The sequence below is a fragment of the Myzus persicae genome, unplaced genomic scaffold, assembly GCF_001856785.1.
Source record: "Myzus persicae strain clone G006 unplaced genomic scaffold, MPER_G0061.0, whole genome shotgun sequence".
In the NCBI taxonomy this organism is placed as follows: Eukaryota; Metazoa; Arthropoda; class Insecta; order Hemiptera; family Aphididae; genus Myzus; species Myzus persicae.
The window spans coordinates 191,135-211,816 of NW_019101267.1; the positions used below are offsets into that span (position 1 = coordinate 191,135).

General features: G+C 31.2%; 3 protein-coding genes across 4 annotated transcripts; 2 read left to right on the forward strand and 1 right to left on the reverse strand.

The window, feature by feature from the left end:
- Window positions 1-3,284: 3,284 nt before the first annotated feature.
- LOC111028490 lies at window positions 3,285-9,103 on the forward strand. The gene is made up of 2 exons (XM_022307144.1): window positions 3,285-4,370; window positions 7,572-9,103. The coding sequence occupies exons 1-2, from the start codon at window positions 3,640-3,642 to the stop codon at window positions 8,860-8,862; spliced, it is 2,022 nt and encodes a 673-aa protein (XP_022162836.1). The 5' UTR covers window positions 3,285-3,639; the 3' UTR covers window positions 8,863-9,103.
- LOC111028489 (MICOS complex subunit Mic60-like) lies at window positions 8,890-14,831 on the reverse strand. 2 transcript variants are annotated; one of them, XM_022307143.1, is made up of 13 exons: window positions 14,591-14,831; window positions 14,414-14,511; window positions 14,152-14,343; window positions 13,760-13,869; window positions 13,522-13,632; window positions 13,094-13,232; window positions 12,826-13,030; window positions 11,266-11,403; window positions 10,877-11,008; window positions 10,591-10,819; window positions 9,684-9,839; window positions 9,333-9,621; window positions 8,890-9,266 (listed from the first exon to the last, which is right to left on the reverse strand). In XM_022307143.1, the coding sequence occupies exons 1-13, from the start codon at window positions 14,615-14,617 to the stop codon at window positions 9,068-9,070; spliced, it is 2,025 nt and encodes a 674-aa protein (XP_022162835.1). In that variant the 5' UTR covers window positions 14,618-14,831; the 3' UTR covers window positions 8,890-9,067. The 2 variants fall into 2 exon arrangements, with proteins under 2 accessions (XP_022162835.1, XP_022162834.1); XM_022307142.1 differs by having other exon boundaries at window positions 13,522-13,665.
- Window positions 14,832-15,092: 261 nt separating this feature from the next.
- Window positions 15,093-19,681, forward strand: LOC111028487 (structural maintenance of chromosomes protein 3-like). Its single transcript, XM_022307141.1, has 2 exons — window positions 15,093-15,326; window positions 15,388-19,681. Exon 2 carries the CDS (start codon window positions 15,506-15,508, stop codon window positions 19,118-19,120), a length of 3,615 nt encoding a protein of 1,204 aa, XP_022162833.1. The 5' UTR covers window positions 15,093-15,326; window positions 15,388-15,505; the 3' UTR covers window positions 19,121-19,681.
- Window positions 19,682-20,682: the final 1,001 nt, after the last annotated feature.

Genomic DNA, 20,682 nt, shown 5'->3' on the forward strand with positions numbered 1-20,682 from the left:
TACTTATTCTTAAGTTTAATTTAATTCATTTTGTAAGCAGAAAATAATTTATTCATTCATAATTGAGCTCCAGTTGAGTTGTTTTTTGAATACTACGATTTATCATCACTTTAAAATCTAAGATGAACACACCTCTAACAGACCCGTTCAAGTGAAGGTGGCCTATTCTAAACCTATTATACACGTGCAAAGTGTTCTCCACGTAGGATGAGCGTTTTTAATTATTTTTTTATATAGGTAGGTACAACATTTTTGTTTTAAATTAAAAAAAATAAAAACATGCACGACTATTCTTTTTTTATTTTATCAAATAATCGTTAATTTATTTTACTGACATTTCTTTTTGTAATGGCATATAATATATATATTATATATCTACTATTATATATATCTGAAACTTTTTTTTTCATAAGTTATTACTTATTTAAAAACACAATATCACTATGTTATAAAGATAAATGACGATATCCAAACAAAAATGAATAAAACCGGTTAATATTTGTGTAAACAATAAACATTTTTACATTTTATTATGTTAAATTTTATGTTTTATACTAATTTAAAACAGTGCATTGTATAATGTATTATGTTTATGTACCTATATAAATAAATATAATACATATTTAATTATACAAACAAAATAATAGTCAAAATCCAAAATGCAATTATACTAGTTTAAGATAAAGTCGAACAAATGAGTCGACTAAAACACTAATTATAACGTAATCAAATCAGATAAAATAATTATAATTTTTAATTAAATCATATAAATAAAATATGGTAGATTTGCGCATTGAGAGGACGTGACACCTGCATGTGTTGTCTGTCTTACAAGTGCGTATAACATAGCAAAATTTTACGCTCAGCAGAACATGTGTAGCTCCGTTAGTTTAAAAATTAGTGCTAATTGACCTCTTATAAAATCTAAAGGTAAGATTATTATCTAGTCAACCTCATAGGTTTTTTATTATATTTTAATTTTAACGCGAGTTATGAGTATTTCAAAATTGTAAATTTTTTATAAATCTTAAAATACTTATAACTCGCGTTAAAATTAAAATATAATAAAAAACCTATGGGGTTGACTAGATAATAATCTTACCTTTAGATTTTATAAGAGGTCAATTAGCACTAATTTTTAAACTAACGGAGCTACACGTGTTCTTCTGAGTATACGATTTTCTATGTTACGCACTTGTGAGACGGAGACAACACATGCGGGTATCACGTCCTCTTAAACAGAGGTGCCCATGACGGCATGACTTATCATTTATCAACATAATCTGAAAAAATCAACTATCAAGTAATAATATAAATATGAAAGCTTAGTAGGTAGTGACGGCTCAAGCTTTTTTACCAGTAAGACAAGACAATTTTAACACTATCCACGTATTTTATTTGTTCAGTAATGTGGTAGCCTCATTTAACCTAACATGGTTTCATTGTAAATTCATTCTGCAAAAATATGATACTATACTACAATAAAATACATATTTTTAGATTAACTTTTCATAATCATTATAATATAATCACTGCTATTTTTAGACTACTTAAGTCATAATCGTCATTAACAAATAACTATTATATAAAGGATATTTTAATAGCTTTAAACTATCTATTTGATTGTATAAATCTTTAAAAAATATAGGTAGGTACTAGGTAACTATATTAATGTTAACTATTAAGACTCAGGTTATTCAGACAAAGTTTCATTAGCAACTACCTATATATATTTAATCACTATCATCAATATTTAGATTGGAACAGATTTAGTAAGTATACCTAATAGGTACAAATTAAAATAAAGTTATTAAACAATTATATATTTATATACCTAAAGCATTTTGAGAGAACAATACATAAAGAAACATTACCTTCACAATACGCATTTGTAAGACTGAAGATAAAAGTATAAAATGCCTCTTGAAAACCTAAAAATCAAAATTCAATAAATTATAGCAGACAGCGGTATAATTACCAACCTGTCAAATCGAAATCATTAAATACATTTCTTAACCCTTATGTTTCCCACATTGTTTGGTATTGGCCATTGACCACATAAAGTGACATCAAATAGGTATTACACAGAAACTGATAAAAATATATCTTTTAAACAGTATTTGAAAAATAAAAAAAAACAAAGTTTTTGTATCCACCTGAAAAGTAGAAATTCTATTGTAATTTATAAATGCGTATTTGTATTAAAATACATATAACTGTTTGCTATCAAATGGCCTATATACGTCGTAGAAACCTATAAGGCCATAACTCTCGCTGATATACTTTACCTAATACATTAAGTGCATTTATTATTTATATTTTATTTAAGAAAACAATATTTGTGAGTGAAATATGTGATTTTGTTATACATAAGAAGGTGTTTAATGTTTATATACTCATATACAGTGTAGTGTGTAGGTACTTTTATTTAAATGTTCACCCCTTTTTTTATACGAACAATAACCTTTTGAACCTAGTACGATTTGAACAATACATTTTTATATTTTTAAATATCGTTATGTATACCTATATACGATATCTGTATAACCTATATACCGTGGTCCGTGATTTTTGTACACATATAATCGTGAATCATGCATTCACAGTATGTATATACCTACTTTGTAGGTGTACTTGCAGACTTCAACAGTATTGTAATTATTGTGTACACATCATCACAAAATTTATAATTCCGGCTTTGTACCTACAAAACATATTTTTATAGTACCTACATATATGTATAATATCGTATCCATAAACATTTAACATACCCACCAATCTACTTACTGCAACTTGTACGTCATATAATACAGACACACTCACATGGCGTTATTTTCTAACACAATATAATTATTGTCCTCGTTTCGAATACAATTACGTTTCTGCCTATAGATATATTATTTACCGTGACTGGAGCAATATTATTATAATGTTTAAACATTATAATAGGCACCTATGCGGTTTTCCCATTACGTAAATTAAGTCGATTATCATGTCCGACGCCGATGCGTATATCGTATATGTATAATTATTGTACAAATAATATTATCGTCACATGAGCGCATTTAGTAAAAATACAAACCCGTACCCGAAAATTCGACCAAGAGGACAATCTATAATTTAAATATATATGAGCGACAATACTGTATAAATTTGAGTGGACGCCGCTTAAAAGACTCACTTTAGGACTAGCACAAAGTGAGTCTTAATCGAATGAATCTTACAGGTAAAGCGGGGAAAACACAAAAAAACTGTAATCGTACCTAATATTGTAAATTATTTTTAAGTTTTTAATGCATGCATATATCCTATTTTTGCACGCACAATATAGTGCACACGTGGTTATTTTAGTGCATCAAATCCACAGCCTTAATAATTATAATAGGTATAGAATTTAACTGCAGTTTATGCACACTGCACACGCGTCAGATAATATATCAATTATAAGACACTAATAATAATAGTACAGTGAACTGCAGCTGAACCCTCGGGTATTATACCATTATAGATCCATGGTACTATACCTAGGTGATATAATAACCTAATTAAAATTATTGAGTCGATGATCTCTTTTCAGAGGCGATCGTTAACAGGAGATACATAATAAATGATTTGACTTTGAAAACAACAACAACAATAATGAAACGCAGTGCAGCTGTTGCGGCAATAGCGGCGATTGCGTTACTGCAGGTGGTCGCGTTACTGCGAGTGGCCGTGGCGGCCGCAGGCGGCCCGTCGTCGATACGACGTCGATTGCGGGACATAACGCTAGACGACGAGGCCCACCGGGACCGGCTGGACCGTCTGGCCAGGTCCGTCAACAAGATGATCGACGAGTACCTGGGCACCAGGTCAGTGGTGATGTTCGCGGAAGAGGTGCGCCGCAGTGAGCTGGGCCAGCGGCTGCTGGTGGACATGAACCACCCCAGGCTCCTGGTGCAGTTGGCGGCGGCCACCGACGCACGGCTGGCCAACGGGCTCGTCGTTTACCTACAACGCGGCCAGGCGCAGCGACACCGGGACGGCCGGTCGACCGACTACGATGCGGTGCTGGGCCGGTTGCCGCCCAGCGACCACTCGCGGCACATGGTACTGTGGGACGTCACGCCGCAGCCAGGCGACCGTGTCGACCTGCACCGCATCCAAATGCTGTTCGAAGCTTTCTGGCACTATCAGCTCGTCGACGTGGCTGTCCTGGTGCCCATGTCCACTGGCAGCATACGCGTGTACGTGTTTAACCCGTACACGGGGTCCCGGTGCAACGGGGCTGGTCCGCCGATCATGGTCAACGTCTGGAGCGGCTGGACGGACGCGTTTCTCAAACCTGACAAAGTGTTCGGCATGGAGAACAAGCTGAAAGACTTGCACAAGTAATGATAATATTATGTGCTTAGATAACTTTGATAGACCTACCTATGTATTATATTATTGCCAATTACACTGCTATATTATAGTTGAGTCTCGACAAATGACACAACTCGAATCTCGAGGGGAATAAAAATAAATTCGATTTGGGTATGAATTTTTTGAGAAACATATACCTCGAGCCAGTGGCCCCATGAACTTTTTTTTGCTATGAAGCAACTACCTTAAATAAGCACCTACCCACATACCAATTTTTCGCATTTTACACTTATTTTTGCACACATTTTAAAAGTAGATCATATGTAACTATGCGATTATAAATTGTAAAGTAGCCTTGCAGTCTAGGTCTTGGATACTGGAGTCATGCAATGGGGGCACCCACCTACACATTTGCATGAGGCAACTGCCTATTTACGCCGCCACTGCCTCAAGCACATTTAGGTATTATATAAACACACTTTGAGCGGCAAAACAAAAATCAAGTTATGAAGTTTTTCTAAATATTGAGGTTCAAATTATCGCAAATCCATTATATATGCATTTATAGCTACCTATTATACCTAGCTACACATAACGTATCTAGCTGGGGGCGTCGTTCAGAACAGCACACTTACCATTCATACAACCACACATTTTGTCTTTTGTTAAAAAAATAATAATACATTTTACTCTACCATTTCTGAAATTAAAGTGGACTTTTTTTTTTCTTAGCTCTACAAGCCATTTAGGCTTTTTGCTGCTGAAACTAAATCTTTCCATTTCCCTCTGTCCTTTGCCATATCCCAGTTTATTTCTCTTGATTGCATAAGTTCCATCATTGTACCCCGTACACTGTCCATCCATCTTCGACGTGGTTTCCCTCGTGGTCTCGTAAATCGTTCCTTCCATTTCTTCGCTTAAGACTCTCTTCAGTAGTCTCCCATCTGCTCGCCAAACATGCCCCATCCATTCTAGTCTCGTGCTCCTAACGAACTGAACTACGTTTTCTCTTTTAAACAGCGCCCTTAATTCATTGTTTGATCTTATTTTCCATTTCTGTTCTACTTGTCACTTGACTATATATTGAGCCATGTATTTTCCTTAGTATCTTTCTTTCGAATCTTGGTAGTTTCTCTTCATCATCTTTCGTTGTTGCCCAAGTGGCACATGCATATGAAAGGACTGGTCTCACATAGCTGATATATAGTTGTTCTTTTGTTTTTTTTTTGATATTAATTTTGATCTAAATAGGTTTGCTAGAGCAAAGTAGCATATGTTTGCCGCGGCTAGTCTTATATGTTTATTTCTCCATGCATGTTATTTTGCTTGTCTAATGTCATTCATAAATATTTAAAATCTCTTATCTGCTCTATTTGGCTATTGCCTATTAACTATAGTTATGTCTCTTAGAGTTCCTACTTTTCTGGTCATTGTCATGTGTTTTGTTTTTTTCGTGTTAATTCTTAGTCCGATACTTTCCCCTGCTTTCATCATTTCTATCTATCATGCTCCTTTTCACTTCTTCTTGTGTTTTTCCTATAATCATAATATCATCCGCGTATGCTAGAATTATATTTCCATCTTTTAATGTTAGATCTTCTGTTCGCGGTACTTTTCGTATCACACTTTCTAGTGCGAGGTTGAATAATACCGGCGACATAGCATCCCCTTGGAGTAGACTATTTTCAATTTTAAAAGTGTGTGATGATATATTCTTAAACTTTATCCTGCTATAGGTATCTGCGTTGCACATTTGTATCAGTATGATTAACTTTTTTGGCAAGGATGCAAAGTGGACTTACCTATATTAAAAATTTAAAGGTAAGAACTAAGAATATTATCTAGGTCACCTTGGAGGATCTTATTGATATTATTTTTAAAGAAGTTAAGACCATTTAATTTAAAAAATTTAAACTGTACCTTTTTGATAATTTAAAAACGATTATATATGAGGTATAGCTTACTTAAAAATAACATCAATAAAATCCTCTGAGAAGCTCTAGATAATATTTTTGCTCTAAATTGTATAATAGGTAATTTCACTCTAATTTTAGAAATTACAGAGTAAAATGTGTTATTGTGGACTTAAAATTTGCCATGTTGTACGGTTGTAAAATGGAGACAACAAATGGCCGTGTTGCGTTCTTTATGAAAAAAACTAATGTTTTGATTGGAATAAATCTGTGGATAATCTCGAAAGTTGTATTTATTTTATTATTTTGTTATTTTGATTTAACTGGTGTGCCTTTTTAAACGATAGTGCGATTTTAGATAAAATGTTCAATATTGATAAATATCAATGTGTGCGGTATTGAATGGTTTAATTTTGGGCAAACTGTGTGGAATTGCTGCATACAAGTGTGCGGTTATGACGACCGCAGCTAGCTGGGTATTATCATTGATTATAAATACTAAAAGTATTTAATATAATCAATTGTACTATTATTAATGATGCTCCGCAAGTCTCTGTCTTATGCTCAGTAACATATAAAAAAAAATAAAAATGTCCAGATGTTTTTTTCTCAACTTATAATTTGCCATTTTCATGATTTTTAATACCCAGTTTTGAAGATCAAAATATGCTCTTTTTCTTAAAAATCTAAGTGACATAAACATCACTTGATATAACTAATTTCTATCCCCTTCCTATACTATACCTATTTACGTTCAGTTGTGTACACATGTTGAACCTCCACCCCCTAATAATTTTTTTAATTCGTGTACAGATGATTTAAATTTAAAAAAATATTTTGATACATTATGTATTATAACTTTTTTCGATAAGCCCTCCCATTGAAAATATCTATATGCACCACTGCATACTTCTGTATTTGCTTGTATATACCTATAGTTATATTTATATATTATAGTCTATGCCATTGTATACCATCGTAAATCATTCAAGTGGGGTTAGGTACAACAATATATAGTACCTACCTACATTCAATAGGTATAATACTTTGTTTTTATTTATTTAATTTTAATTTTTGATGAACTTGATCTTTATTTTATATGTTAATTATTGTTTCAAAGTTGACATACGTTTCAATAAGAAACTAGGGTTAAAAAAAATCAATATCAAATAGCTGAATATAGAAGTACGAGGTACCCTCATACCTACTTACGAACAAGCAGATAAATAATAAATATTTTCTTGTTACTTTACAGGTCTCTTCTTATTCTTTAATTTATATGTATATATAATTTTACATGTTATACTTTTTTAGATGTCCGTTGAAATGCTTGGGCATACACAGACCACCCGTGTCGACAGTGGTTCAAACGGAGAAAGGCTTCCAGTTGTCGGGGTCAGGTTTGCGCATCATCAACTTCATGCAGGCGTACATGAACTTCACCGGTATCGTGGCTATAGCTTACGGCCATTCGGGGGTTAATTTCATGCCCAATACGGCGGCCACTCCTGACAACGATAGTTCGCCGGTCGGCATGAAGGTGAAACAGAGAAAGGTGGACTTGGCATTCGGCCGGTTCACGAGGATTTTCGATAGCGAGTCCGAGGTGGAGTTTGTCAAGGAAGACCAGATGGAATGCTTCACTTGGGGCTTGCCCAGCGGCATCGGTCACGACCCGACGCTGTGGATCAACTACGTAGCTGAATTCTCACTAGTCACCTGGATATTGATCATATTGAGTATAATATTGGCGTTCGGCGTTATCGTCGCACTCTCGCAGCTGACGTCCGCACTGCAAAGACCGGGGGTTACGGTCCCATGGAGCCCACTGTCCATTCTGTTCTACACGTATGGCACGTTCATCAGCGCCCCAATCAAGGTCACGCCAAAATCGTGCGCATTGCAGATGTTTCTGTCCAACTGGCTGCTGTACAGCCTGGTGGTGACGAGCGCGTACCAGGCGTATTTGGGCAGTCTGATCACCATACCGCAAACGACTCCCGAAATCAACGACCAGCACACGCTGTTGAAGACCAATTTGAACTTGGTGGGCAGACAAGACATGTACTATCTGATCAACTCGTCGGCGGGCTCCAGCAACGATTTCAAAGAGCTGGTTGACCGCTATCAGATATTGCCGCCCGAAGACTTCGGTCACTTCGTACAGAGGATACTGTTGAAGAGGGACACGGCCGTCCTGGCGTCCAAACGCGAACTGATATTTTACGCGCAAAGGTACAAGACGATTTTCAACGACTCGAGACACCTACACGTATTGCCCAAGTGCGTGATCGAATCGTACTCGTCGACATTTATGCTTCGAAAGGGATCGCCGTTTCTGCATAGAATTAGCACCATTATGTCGCAACTCTCGGAGACGGGCATCATGCAGCAATGGGATCGTGCGAACCTCAGAGAAGAACTGGTACACGGTATTGTGTTTACTGAGGACACAATTCTTTCCATGTCGCAATTTTATGGGGCGTTTGTGGTTTTGTTTTTTGGATTGTTTATGGGCTTATGTGCATTTATTGGCGAAATCAGTGTGTACCTTATAAATACATTTTGTCTAAGACATACGAAGCAAATTGTGTTCTTAAACTGACTACAAGACATAAAAAAAAACTAGATGTTTGATTTACATACTTTAATAACAACATACTTCGAACAAATAATACAAAATTAGCTGTACTCTAGCTGTTAAATTAATTAATAAACATTTTGTATTAGATTCTGCTGACAAATAAATTGCAAGCTAACAACAATCCTATGATTAAAAACAAAAATGTATTCAATTAGAGAACTTCACATTATATTGATGCATTATTGCCATCCACATGAGATCGTAAGCTCTCTGAAGCATAAGCTAAAAGGGTCTGAGCAGCTTGTTGTGTTGCTAAATAATCACGTGTTTCACTTATCCAATCAGATGCTATAATTTTAGCACCTCCCTTTAATAAATGCATATACTGCAAGGCCCGATAATAATTGTCTCGTTCTACCCAATACCTAAAGAAAAAATATAGTAAAATTACAAAATGTTTTAATATTAAATAATAATATAATTATAATTACCTGGCTCGTTGAAGAATATCAATATTATTTAATTCATTAACATTAATAGGTTCATTGTTTAATTCTTCTTCAGTAATTGGTACAGGCGATTTAAAGGTGAAAATTGTAAACACAAATGATGTTACCAAGTCAAATAATTTTACATTGGTATCTGGCACTAGAGCCATGTGAAAAGCCTTATCTTCAACATTAAGAAATCTGTCTTTTAATGTTTCTTCTGTATAAACGCCTCGAGTTAACACTCGTTCAGGTATTGTATTCAACAGTTCTTTTATTACTACATGGTTTTCTAAATTAAAATAATAAATTTCAACATTGTTATATATTTTGTGTTTAAATATTCATACATACCACCTCCTGATTTTTTAATATTATTTACAAGTTCTTGTAAAGGTATTAATTCATGTTTTGAATCATTTTGATCAGTATCAATTGCAGCAAACAATGACTGACAGGCTGTCCATAAATAAAATGACTCATTAAGTTTATCTCGTTTGTTTGAATGCTCTGGAACAATAAACAAATATAAAAATATAATTTAAGAATATTATGATTTGTCTAAAACATTGTTCAATAAATGTATATAAAACTTAAGAATCTCAATAGATACAAATTACAAATTGTTATTTTTATACATAATTTTAGTTTGGTGAAAATAATATATAATTCCGCCAAGTGAAAATTTTTTATATTTAAATGTAACCCATTCAGTCAAACATAGACTTACGCACACGTAACATCCAACGCTCCATCCGATAACACAATACTTCCCCCACCTGAATCTGCAGGCTCCTGACTTTAAGAAAATAATGTCAAGGTTCATATATGACCTTAAGTTTCTCATAAATCCATTAATATCCTTTCTCACTAAAGTAATTTCTTGCTTACTTGATAAAAATGCCAAATAACAATCATAACAATAACTCTGTCACAGACAACTCTCTACTTATAAAATGGGTAACTGGTTACAAGTTAAAATTACAGTAACTTAGTTACATTTAAAATTAAACATTTTTATACTTAATTAATGAGATCACAGGGCCTCACTGAGAAAAGCTCGTGTTTACTTAATAATTTGTTTATTTCTTCAAGAAAATAATGACACACTTAAATATTTGCTTATATAAGGGGTCCATGAGCAAAAATGTTTAAGTCTTAATTATAAATAAAATTTAAAAGTATTAATTTTGAAATTAATTACAACAGTTAGGTGAATAATATTAGTAATGTTTATTGGATACAACTATGAACTAAGTACCTTTTACGGCATCATTTATGCCATTCATAACAGCAATCATGCTCAAAACTTGTTCCTTATATTTAAGCTTTTCGGTTTCAGCTTTTTCAGAGTATTCCAAATTTACACGGCGTTCAACTTCCTTTTCAGCTAAATTAGCAGCTTCTTTTAAGTGATCTATATGCACTTCAGTTTGAAATCTCAATTGTTCCTTGAATTTTGCCTCACTATTTGCCTTTGATCCAAAGCTCTAAAAAAAAATTAATTTGTGAACATATAGGTAACACAGAATTAAGCAACTCTTTACTTCTTTGATAAAATTATTCATGTGCTTTCTACGATTTTTTTCTACTTGAAATCCCAAGACTTTATCAATGGCTTCAGGAGTACCATTTTTTAATGCACGAACAACATCATTTACTTGTTCTTCACCAAATATCTAAGGAAATATATTATAACCTTATCAGTTAGGAATTATTAAAAAATTGAAACATTCAGCACTGTACTTTTTTACATAACTTAATTTTAAGTGTTAATGATATTCTTACTTATTATTTGAACTAAGTACTCAGAGTACATAAAGTTGTCTAAAAATAGCTAAAATAAATAACACATTGCCTAACAAAACAATCACTAGCTTTTAATATATAAGAAAAGAACAAGAATTAATAAAATTAAAATAATATATATATTTACTTCTTGTTTAAACAATTCATTTTGATAATACAGTAATTTTTGGGTTATGTAATCAACAAACACATTAAATTCTGCATCTGTTAATTTCATATTTTTATCATCGAGTCTTACATGAGGAAATAATGATTGTAACTCTTCCTGAAAATTATCAATGTAATCAATAAGAACAGTATTAGATTTATTATGCACAGTGTGATCACCCTAAAAGGTGTTATTAGTTTCACGTGACCAGTGTGGGTTAGTGTCATCCCAGAATCGATGATTTTGTTTATTCATTTTACCATACACCATTGTTAGTAAATTTTGATTCATCACTCCAAAGAAAACGATTGACAATTAAAGAGCTATAATGAAACTGAATATTAAACCAAGCTATAAATTCTAATCTACGAGTAGAATCTCCTGCACGCAAATGTTGGACAAAATCACATTTATATGGGTGCATTTTGTGTTTTTTTAGAAATGTTTAGACAAAACCATATGAAACTCCAATTTCGCGAGCAATATGCCTAATTGATGAATGTTGATTAGCTTGTATGTATGCTAGTACCTGTAATTCTGTATCTTCATTAAATACTGTTGGTTGATTTGTCTGCCAGGAAATCTCCCTTCTTGATTTAACTCTTGTAAAAGTCGTAAGATATAATTATGAGATGGATGGTATCTTTCTGGGAATCGTTCGGAATACGTCCTAGCAGCATAGGTTAGGTTAGGTACATTAAGTTGGCATTCGCCATAAATTAACAACAACTCTACTTTTTCAGCGTTATTCATATTTAAACAATAATAAAATTATAAAAACACTTAATAACCAAATATTACACGAATATCACATAAACTTTGGTATGGGTCTAATTAAAGAATAAAACCAAAATGATCTTTTTCTTAAAACCAAATATCTTAATAGTTACATTATATGATTATCTTATCGTTATTAGAACTATTGAAAAATAAAATGAAATTTCACTTTAAAAATAGTTAAAATTGTAATCGTATTATAGCAGTTTACTAAACAAAAATTATATCACACAGGTACTCGAGATATCCGTAAGGACGACGTACGATATTATTAAATTATTATTTATAAACAGATAAGGTAATTAAGTATTAATTTGGCACTGTTTTTTTTTTATTTCCAGTAGTTATAAGTGAACATTTTATTTAAAATTATGGAAATTATATAAATTATGCAAAACTCAAATGTCGACTTCTATAACTTTGTCAGTTTTGTAAATAGAAAAAAACATTTTTAAAAAAATAATCTATCTCCGGATATGTAGAAAAAAAGTAGTGTTTCCATTTAAAAAAAATGTAAGTTGTAAGTTGCATGCGCACACTATAAGTGTTAAAAATTTGAACATCATAAATAAATGTGCATTTAAGTACTACCTTTCATTCAGTGAAAACCCCATTTCAATACAAGGTCATCGTTCTGAAATATTTAGTGGTACCTCTTAGGGTGATCACACTGTGCATAATAAATCTAATACTGTTCTGTATATTAGAGCAAGAAAATTATATTATAATGAACAGTATATTTCAGAAAATTGATTTACTTACTGAGAATTGTTTCCTAATATTGATAACTTGTCCATTATGTTTATTAAATAGTAATAAGTCATCCTTTTGACTTTCAAAATTTTTTTCCAAAGTTTTGATCTCCATTTTAAATTTCATAATATTATTTTTTATAGTTTCTTTTTCTTCATTTGTTACATTATGTTTAGAATCATCTAATGAATATTGTATTTGATCTAAACGCTTCCTAATTAATTACAAGACCAATACAATTTTAGTAAATATAATACCAAGGTTATTACATAATTACCTAGCTTCTTGAGCATTTACTTTAGCAGTTTGAAAAAGTTCATCTTTTTCCAGACTGACTTTTTGTAATTTTTTCAAAAAGCCAGAATTGTGTTTATGAGAAACATCATTAACAGTCCCATTTACTAGTTCATAATAGTCTACAAATAAAGTTTCATAAAGGATAAGACTTCTAGAATCATAGTCATAAAAAATAATAGTACAAATATAATATGTGAAAAAAATTATTAATAAAATGTTGCGTTGCCAATTAAGTACTCCAAACAGAGTTCTAAAACTTTAAAGTTATTTAAAATACCTTTAAAAAAGAAAAATCAAAAACTTTTTTAAATCACTTCCAAGATCAAGTGTGAGGTAAAGTCTTTGGTATATTTAGAAAGTATCTGAAATCCACTTAAATAATAAAATACATTGATATTAATCACTCACTTTTTAATGCATCTAATGCTTCAGAATACGAATTTGAAACTTCTTTAATTATTAGAGTTGCCTCACTTCTTATTATTGAAAAGTCAGATGTTTCGTTTTCAGTATTTTTTCCTAAAATGTTATTTTTCCCAGTTAATTCCTTGTCTAGTTGAAAAATGTTTATGTAAATATAAAATGATAAGTTAAAAGTTAAATAAAATACCACACATTTGTTAAAACAATTAAAAAAATAATTTACCTATAGGTTTGTCTGTCTTCGCGGAAATTATTTGTGATTCTTTAGGTTCAAGTTTTGAAGGTGTTGATTTTTTAACATTTATATCATGATTAATAGTTGGAGGAACTAGTCTAAAAATAATAACCATTTAAATCAATGTTAAATATTATACACATATTTTAAACTCTATAAGTATACCTATCTATTATTAACTTAGATTAAAATACATTACTAACTTAAGAGTAGGAAATACAAAAATAGATTTATGTTTTTATAAGCTAAGTTTTTCTCAAATACCTATTTACCTATTAGTCTCCATTTTTGATCGTAGATAAACCTGACTAATAAGTTACCTATAATTTTTCTTAGTGTTTTACACCATAAAACATTTATTTAGGAATCAAAATACTCACTTGGGTTTCTCAATGTTTGGTATATTATGTATGGATTTATCTTCAAATAATAATAATTTTAAAAGTTCATCTGAACCATAAACATTAGTTTTTAACCACTGTCTAAATTTTGTATCATATTTTGCATAAACAACAATGGTACTAAATCCAAATATTAATGAGCCCAGTGCATATTTTCCTAAATTTGATTTTCTGCCAACAAAATGTACAATCAATAAACTATAAAATGAAACAAGGTGTCTGTTATGTGATGCAAGCATACCCAGAATTCGAGGAATTTGCATGAACAAATCTGTAGCACAATGTATTCTTGTGTGCTAAAGCAGACTGCCCAAATTGAAGTTTAGCACCAGATGAAACCTAAAAAGTAAAAATATATATAATCATGGCACACATTTTGTGTACTTATGGGTACTTAGTTTAAATTCAGGATACTTACTTTTGAAAACCGTTTCAAATTTAACATGTTTAGTGCCCGAAAACTTTTTTTTAAAGTAATTAATTATTCTAGCGATTGACACACTTCTGTTTTAATTTTTTAACAAAATTAATGACAAACAAGTTATAACTAATGACGAACGGCAATAAGCTTTTAGCTATTGCAAATTTATTCAGCGATTTTATTATTTTGGCGAATTGGCAATAAGACATAAGTAATAAACTTACCCTTTTAAAAGCTGATAACAAAATAAATTGATAATCATAAAAACTCCAAGGATATTACAATATCTTGGATTCAGATTGTATATTATCTACAATTAAAAATAAAAGATAACGTACAGGTCAAAGCTGATATTTACACACAATACATATATATATTATAGAGCTGCACTCTTAATATGTATTTACATAATTTTTATCATGATAGATGTTATTTCGTCATGATTTTTATTATCTACCTAAATACAGATTAATTTTTTTTTGTCCTTTAACGATAATGTTGGCAGAGTGGTAGACTTCGATTTTTCATTACGGTAGCACTGCTTATCATTGAAAAATTGTAAACAAAACACAACTTCTTGTCTTCTTTAATACAGCTTGGCTACTGACTAGTTTACCGACTTTTTGAAAGACGTATTTTATACTTTTATGTTTAATCCCGGAGTATTTTTATCCGTCACTTAGTTTTAAGAAGTTTAAACCTAATTTAAGATATCTAATTATGTTAGACACAGGTAATTACTATGATGAACACTTGAGAATGTTTTATAATAATTAGTTCATTACAATTTTTAGACAATGAAAATGAAAATAAGAGACTTATGACGGGCACTATGAAAACTCAAAAACATAATCTTCGTACACGGTTTTGCCAAAAAGTACTCACCGCTATTGTTACATACTAAGAAACACCATGTTTATCAAACAAGTAATTATTCACGGTTTCAAGAGTTACCGTGAACAAACAGTTGTTGAGCCATTTGACAAGAGACATAATGTTGTTGTTGGCCGTAATGGCTCAGGAAAGAGTAACTTTTTTTATGCTATTCAGTTTGTACTCAGCGATGAGTTTTCTCATCTTCGACCTGAACAACGTCAAGCTTTGTTACACGAAGGTACTGGACCTAAAGTCAATTCTGCCTATGTGGAGATCATTTTTGACAATACAGACAATCGACTACCAATTGATAAAGAAGAGGTAGTATTAAGAAGGGTTATTGGTGTTAAGAAAGACCAATATTTCTTAAATAAAAAAATGGTACCAAGAAGTGATGTTACTAATTTATTGGAATCTGCTGGATTTTCTCATTCAAATCCTTATTATATAGTTAAGCAAGGTAAAATAAATCAAATGGCAACATCCCCTGATTCACATAGGCTCAAGTTGTTGAGAGAAGTAGCTGGTACTCGTGTGTATGATGAACGAAAAGAAGAATCAATTGAGATATTGAAAGACACTCAGACAAAATTAGATAAAATAGTAGAATTTATAAAAACTATTGAAGATCGTTTAAGCACATTGGAGGAGGAAAAGGAAGAATTAAAAGAGTATCAAGTATGGGATAAAAAAAGAAGAACTTTGGAGTATTGTATTCATGATAGGGAACTTAAAGAAACTCAAAGAAAATTAGAAGAATTAGACAGCCGGATGAGTAATGTTGATGAAGAGCAAAAACGTCTTACTGCAAAAGTAAAAGAAGCAGCACACGAAGCTAAGAAATCAACCAAGCACTTACGTGATGCCAAACGCTTAGTACATAGTGTCAAAGAAGACAAAGATACTTTAAATTTAGAACAACAAGAATTGATTAAACAAAAAACCAAATTAGATTTTACAATTAAAGACCTTACCGATGAAGTGCAAGGTGATAATAATTCTAGAGAAAGGGCTGTCAGAGAGTTGGAAAAGTTACAAGACACTATTAAAACAAAAGAAGCAGACTTGCAAGAAATAAAACCTAAATATGAAGCTCAAAAGAAAAAAGAAGAAAGTTGTACAAGAGAACTTGTGCTTAAAGAACAGAAGCGTAAAGAATTATATGCTAAACAGGGACGTGGAAGTCAATTTGCATCCAAGGAAGACAGAGACCAATGGATTCAAAAAGAATTAAAATCTTTAACCAAGCAAATTAAAGATAAAACTGACCACAAAGAAAAATTAACAGAAGATTTAAAAAAAGATGCAGAACGTTTATTAGAACTTGAGAATTTGGTGCATAGTAACTCAACTGAATTAGAAAAACAAAGGACATCAATAGACGAGTATAATAAACGATACTATGAACTGAAAAAAAACAAGGACCAATACCAAAGTCAGCGAAATGAATTGTGGCGTAAAGAAAGTTCATTGCAACAAACTTATTCAACTTTAAAAGACGAATTAGCTAAAGCCGATCAGATGCTTCGAAGTATGGCTGGTAAAGCAATTTTAAATGGAAGAGATAGTGTGCGTAAGGTCTTAGAAATTTTTAAAGAACGTGGAGGATCTCAAGCCAACCTTGCTAAACAATACTATGGCCAAGTAATTGAAAATTTTGATTGTGATGAAAGCATACAGACAGCTGTTGAAGTGACTGCTGGTGGAAGAATGTTTTTCCATATTGTTGATTCTGATAAGATTGGAACACAAATTTTAAAAGAAATAAATAATCAGAATTTACCTGGTGAAGTCACATTTATGCCACTTAATAGATTAACTGCTAGGACAATAAAATATCCACAATCCAAAGATGCCATTCCAATGGTAAACAAATTGAATTATGAATCTCATTTAGATAAAGCTATGAGATTTATTTTTGGCAAGACTTTGATATGTCGAAATTTAGAAATAGCTACAAGTATATCGAAGCAAAGTATGTTAGATTGTATTACAATTGATGGAGATCAAGTATCATCAAGTGGTACGCTTACTGGAGGTTATTTTAAAAATGTGCGATCTAAATTAGAAATCCAAAAGCAGCGCAATGAATTAATGACTCAAATAAAAGAATCTGAAGAACAGCTGACTGTACTTAGAACACAGTTAAATGACGTTGAAGGGAATGTTAATGTGGTCATGGCAGATATGCAAAAAACTGAAACCAAGAATAGTAAAGCCAAAGGTAATTTTGACAAACTAAAAGGAGATATCAGACTTATTAAAGAAGAAATGGTTGGAATTGAAAGATATAGGGTGACGAAAGAAAGATTACTTGTAACTGCCTCCTCAAATTTAGAGGGGATGCAAACTACAAGATCGGGTCTTGAATCTGAACTACACCAAGAACTTATGGCACAGTTATCTGTCACTGATCAAAAAGAAATGGATAAACTTAACAATGATATAAAACAATTGACACAAGAGAATAAAACTGCATTCGCAATGCGTATGAAATTAGAAGCAGACAAGAACAAATTAGAAAATCTATTAACTAATAATTTGATTCGTCGAAGAGATGAATTGTTGCAGGCATTACAAGAAATATCTGTTGAAGAGCGTAAACGTACATTAGAAAGTAGTAGATTAGAATTAAATGCTATAGATAAAAAATTAGAAACTATTAATGTAGATATGAAAAACATTGATACCAAAGTACATGAAGCGGTTAAGAGGCAAAAGAAATGCCAAGAAGAATTGGACAAATGGAAAATTCAAGAAAAAGATGCTCAAGATAAACTTGAAAATGAATCTAAAGATCTTTGTAAAGTAACTTCTAAACAAGAAATGTTACGTAAAAAATTAGAAGAGTCGGAATCTAAAATCAACGATCTCGGCGCTTTACCCAATACAGATCTGGTTACTAAATATATGTCCTATTCTTCAAAGAATTTATTTAAAGAGTTAGAAAAAGCTAATAGTCATTTAAAACGGTTTAGTCATGTCAATAAAAAAGCATTGGATCAGTTTATAAATTTTTCAGAACAAAAGGAAAAACTTGTTTCACGAAAACAAGAACTTGACCGTGGTTACGAAAAAATAGAACAACTTATGAATGTCTTAGAACAACGAAAATGTGATGCAATACAATCAACATTTAAACAAGTATCCAAGTATTTTTCTTATGTATTCTCCAAACTTGTACCTGCTGGTCATGCAAAACTAGTCATGAAAACTGTTGGAGGTGAAGAATCAACAACAATTAATATGCGAGATGAGACCAGCGTTGGTAACTATTCAGGTGTCATGATCAAAGTGTCATTTGTTGGACAAGGTGGTGAAATGCGGGAAATGAATCAACTATCGGGGGGTCAAAAATCTCTTGTAGCGTTAGGTTTAATATTTGCTATTCAAAAGTGTGACCCTGCCCCATTCTACTTGTTTGATGAAATTGATCAAGCACTAGATCCTCAACACAGGAAATCAGTTGCTGATATGATACACGAAATGTCTTCAGAAGCACAGTTCATTACTACAACATTTAGGCCAGAGTTGCTGCAACATGCGCATAAGTTTTATGGTGTTAAGTTTCGTAATAAAGTAAGCCATGTGGAATGTGTTACCAGGGAGGATGCTCACGACTTTGTGGAAGATGATACAACTCATGGGTAATAGATTATGACTACATACACTTTATCTCAAAGGTTTAAATTGCTTAATAAAAAAAAATAAACTATTTTTTAATCCAACTGTTTAAATTATATCACATCAAAATTTATTTTAGTCTAGCCATATTGTTTGAACCACATTAAGTAGTGTACCTACCTAAACATTAAGTCAGTATTTTTTATGTATATTAATTATAGAGATATTAATACATTTTCAGCATATTAATCATTGAGGAGTTATATTCAAATTCTACCAAATATTAATTAACACATGTTAACAATTCATGTCCAATACCTATTAGATATAAGATAATGACTCAAACTTTTCATTGAATATTTATATTGTTTTATGTATTTTTTAGATGATTGACTATTAGCATAAACACTATTTTGTCAGAAGGTAATGGAATTTCTATTACCCCACCATGACACCTCAAATAGCAAGCATACTTGCTAATCAGTAACCCCCATTCGTACTAATGTAGTAGAATTTTGATAGTTGAAACCCAAAGAGACAAAAACAATTGTAATAATCGAAATAATATATTTCATATTATGTATAAGATTATAGAAGAATTGTTTTATTTGAATTATTGCAATTCGGCATTGATTTACCAATTATATTTTATTTTTTATTTACTTCTAAATTATAAGATATTAATTATTAGAGTGAGTATAGTTTCTATAATATGCTGTAAATTTATTGAGGAATTTGTAAACTTTAAATAATAGCCGCAGAATTGTATAAAATTAACATTAACAAACATTGAATAAAATTATTGTAATTTTTGTATCAATTTTGAGATATTATTAAGTTTGCAACTTTATATATATTATAATTATAAATAGTTGATAATAATTTTTTAAATGTAATTGATTTGTTTCCCAAATAGATATTAAGTTTAGTAATGTAGTGTCAAAACCAAGATACTTAGCTTAAAGCTGTTAAATTGTATTTTTATTTCCATGTGATTCAAATTAACAAAACTTCAACTCGGAAGAATCTTTAATATCAAAATATTTCATTTACATAAGATTATGTTTTCTATAAAACAAACTTTAATTGAAATATTTTTAAAATAAAAACAATTACTTTTTGAATTGTTTTTATTTTAAAATAGTATTATGTTTTTAGATCATCCTTTAATATTTTGTAGTATTAAATATTAAAAATTATAACTCATTATTTTTTAACATGGTTAGTTAATAATATAATTTATTTTAACATTCAAATGATAAAAATGTATACTAGACTCAACATAATAACATATAAATTTGTACAAAATGTACATTTATGTAGCTCTCGTAGCTATGCTTACAAAGCTAAAAATATCAATCTAAAAAAAAAATGATTTTAAAACGTAATCCATGAATTATTAATTAATTTGTTTGTTTTATCGTTGTTTAATTCATGATATTTTCAATTTAAGTTTGTTTTTACTTGAAATATTTTGATGAGGTATTTTATAAATACAGTTTTAAACATATTTTGTTAATTATTGTGATGGATATTTGTCATTAAAATGATCAAAATTATAAATAATTACTGTAAGAATTAATGTTATT

Bases quoted from the DNA above. Each gene is read 5' to 3' on its own strand.
- LOC111028490 (XM_022307144.1), top strand. From the start codon at position 3,640: ATGAAACGCAGTGCAGCTGTTGCGGCAATAGCGGCGATTGCGTTACTG. The intron at 4,371-7,571 runs GTAATGATAATA...ATACTTTTTTAG, and splicing joins AAGCTGAAAGACTTGCACAA to ATGTCCGTTGAAATGCTTGG.
- LOC111028489 (XM_022307142.1), bottom strand. From the start codon at position 14,617: ATGTTAAATTTGAAACGGTTTTCAAAA. The intron at 13,870-14,151 runs GTGAGTATTTTG...TATTATTTTTAG, and splicing joins CCAAACATTGAGAAACCCAA to ACTAGTTCCTCCAACTATTA. The intron at 13,031-13,093 runs GTAATTATGTAA...GTAATTAATTAG, and splicing joins GTAAATGCTCAAGAAGCTAG to GAAGCGTTTAGATCAAATAC.
- LOC111028487 (XM_022307141.1), top strand. From the start codon at position 15,506: ATGTTTATCAAACAAGTAATTATTCACGGTTTCAAGAGTTACCGTGAA.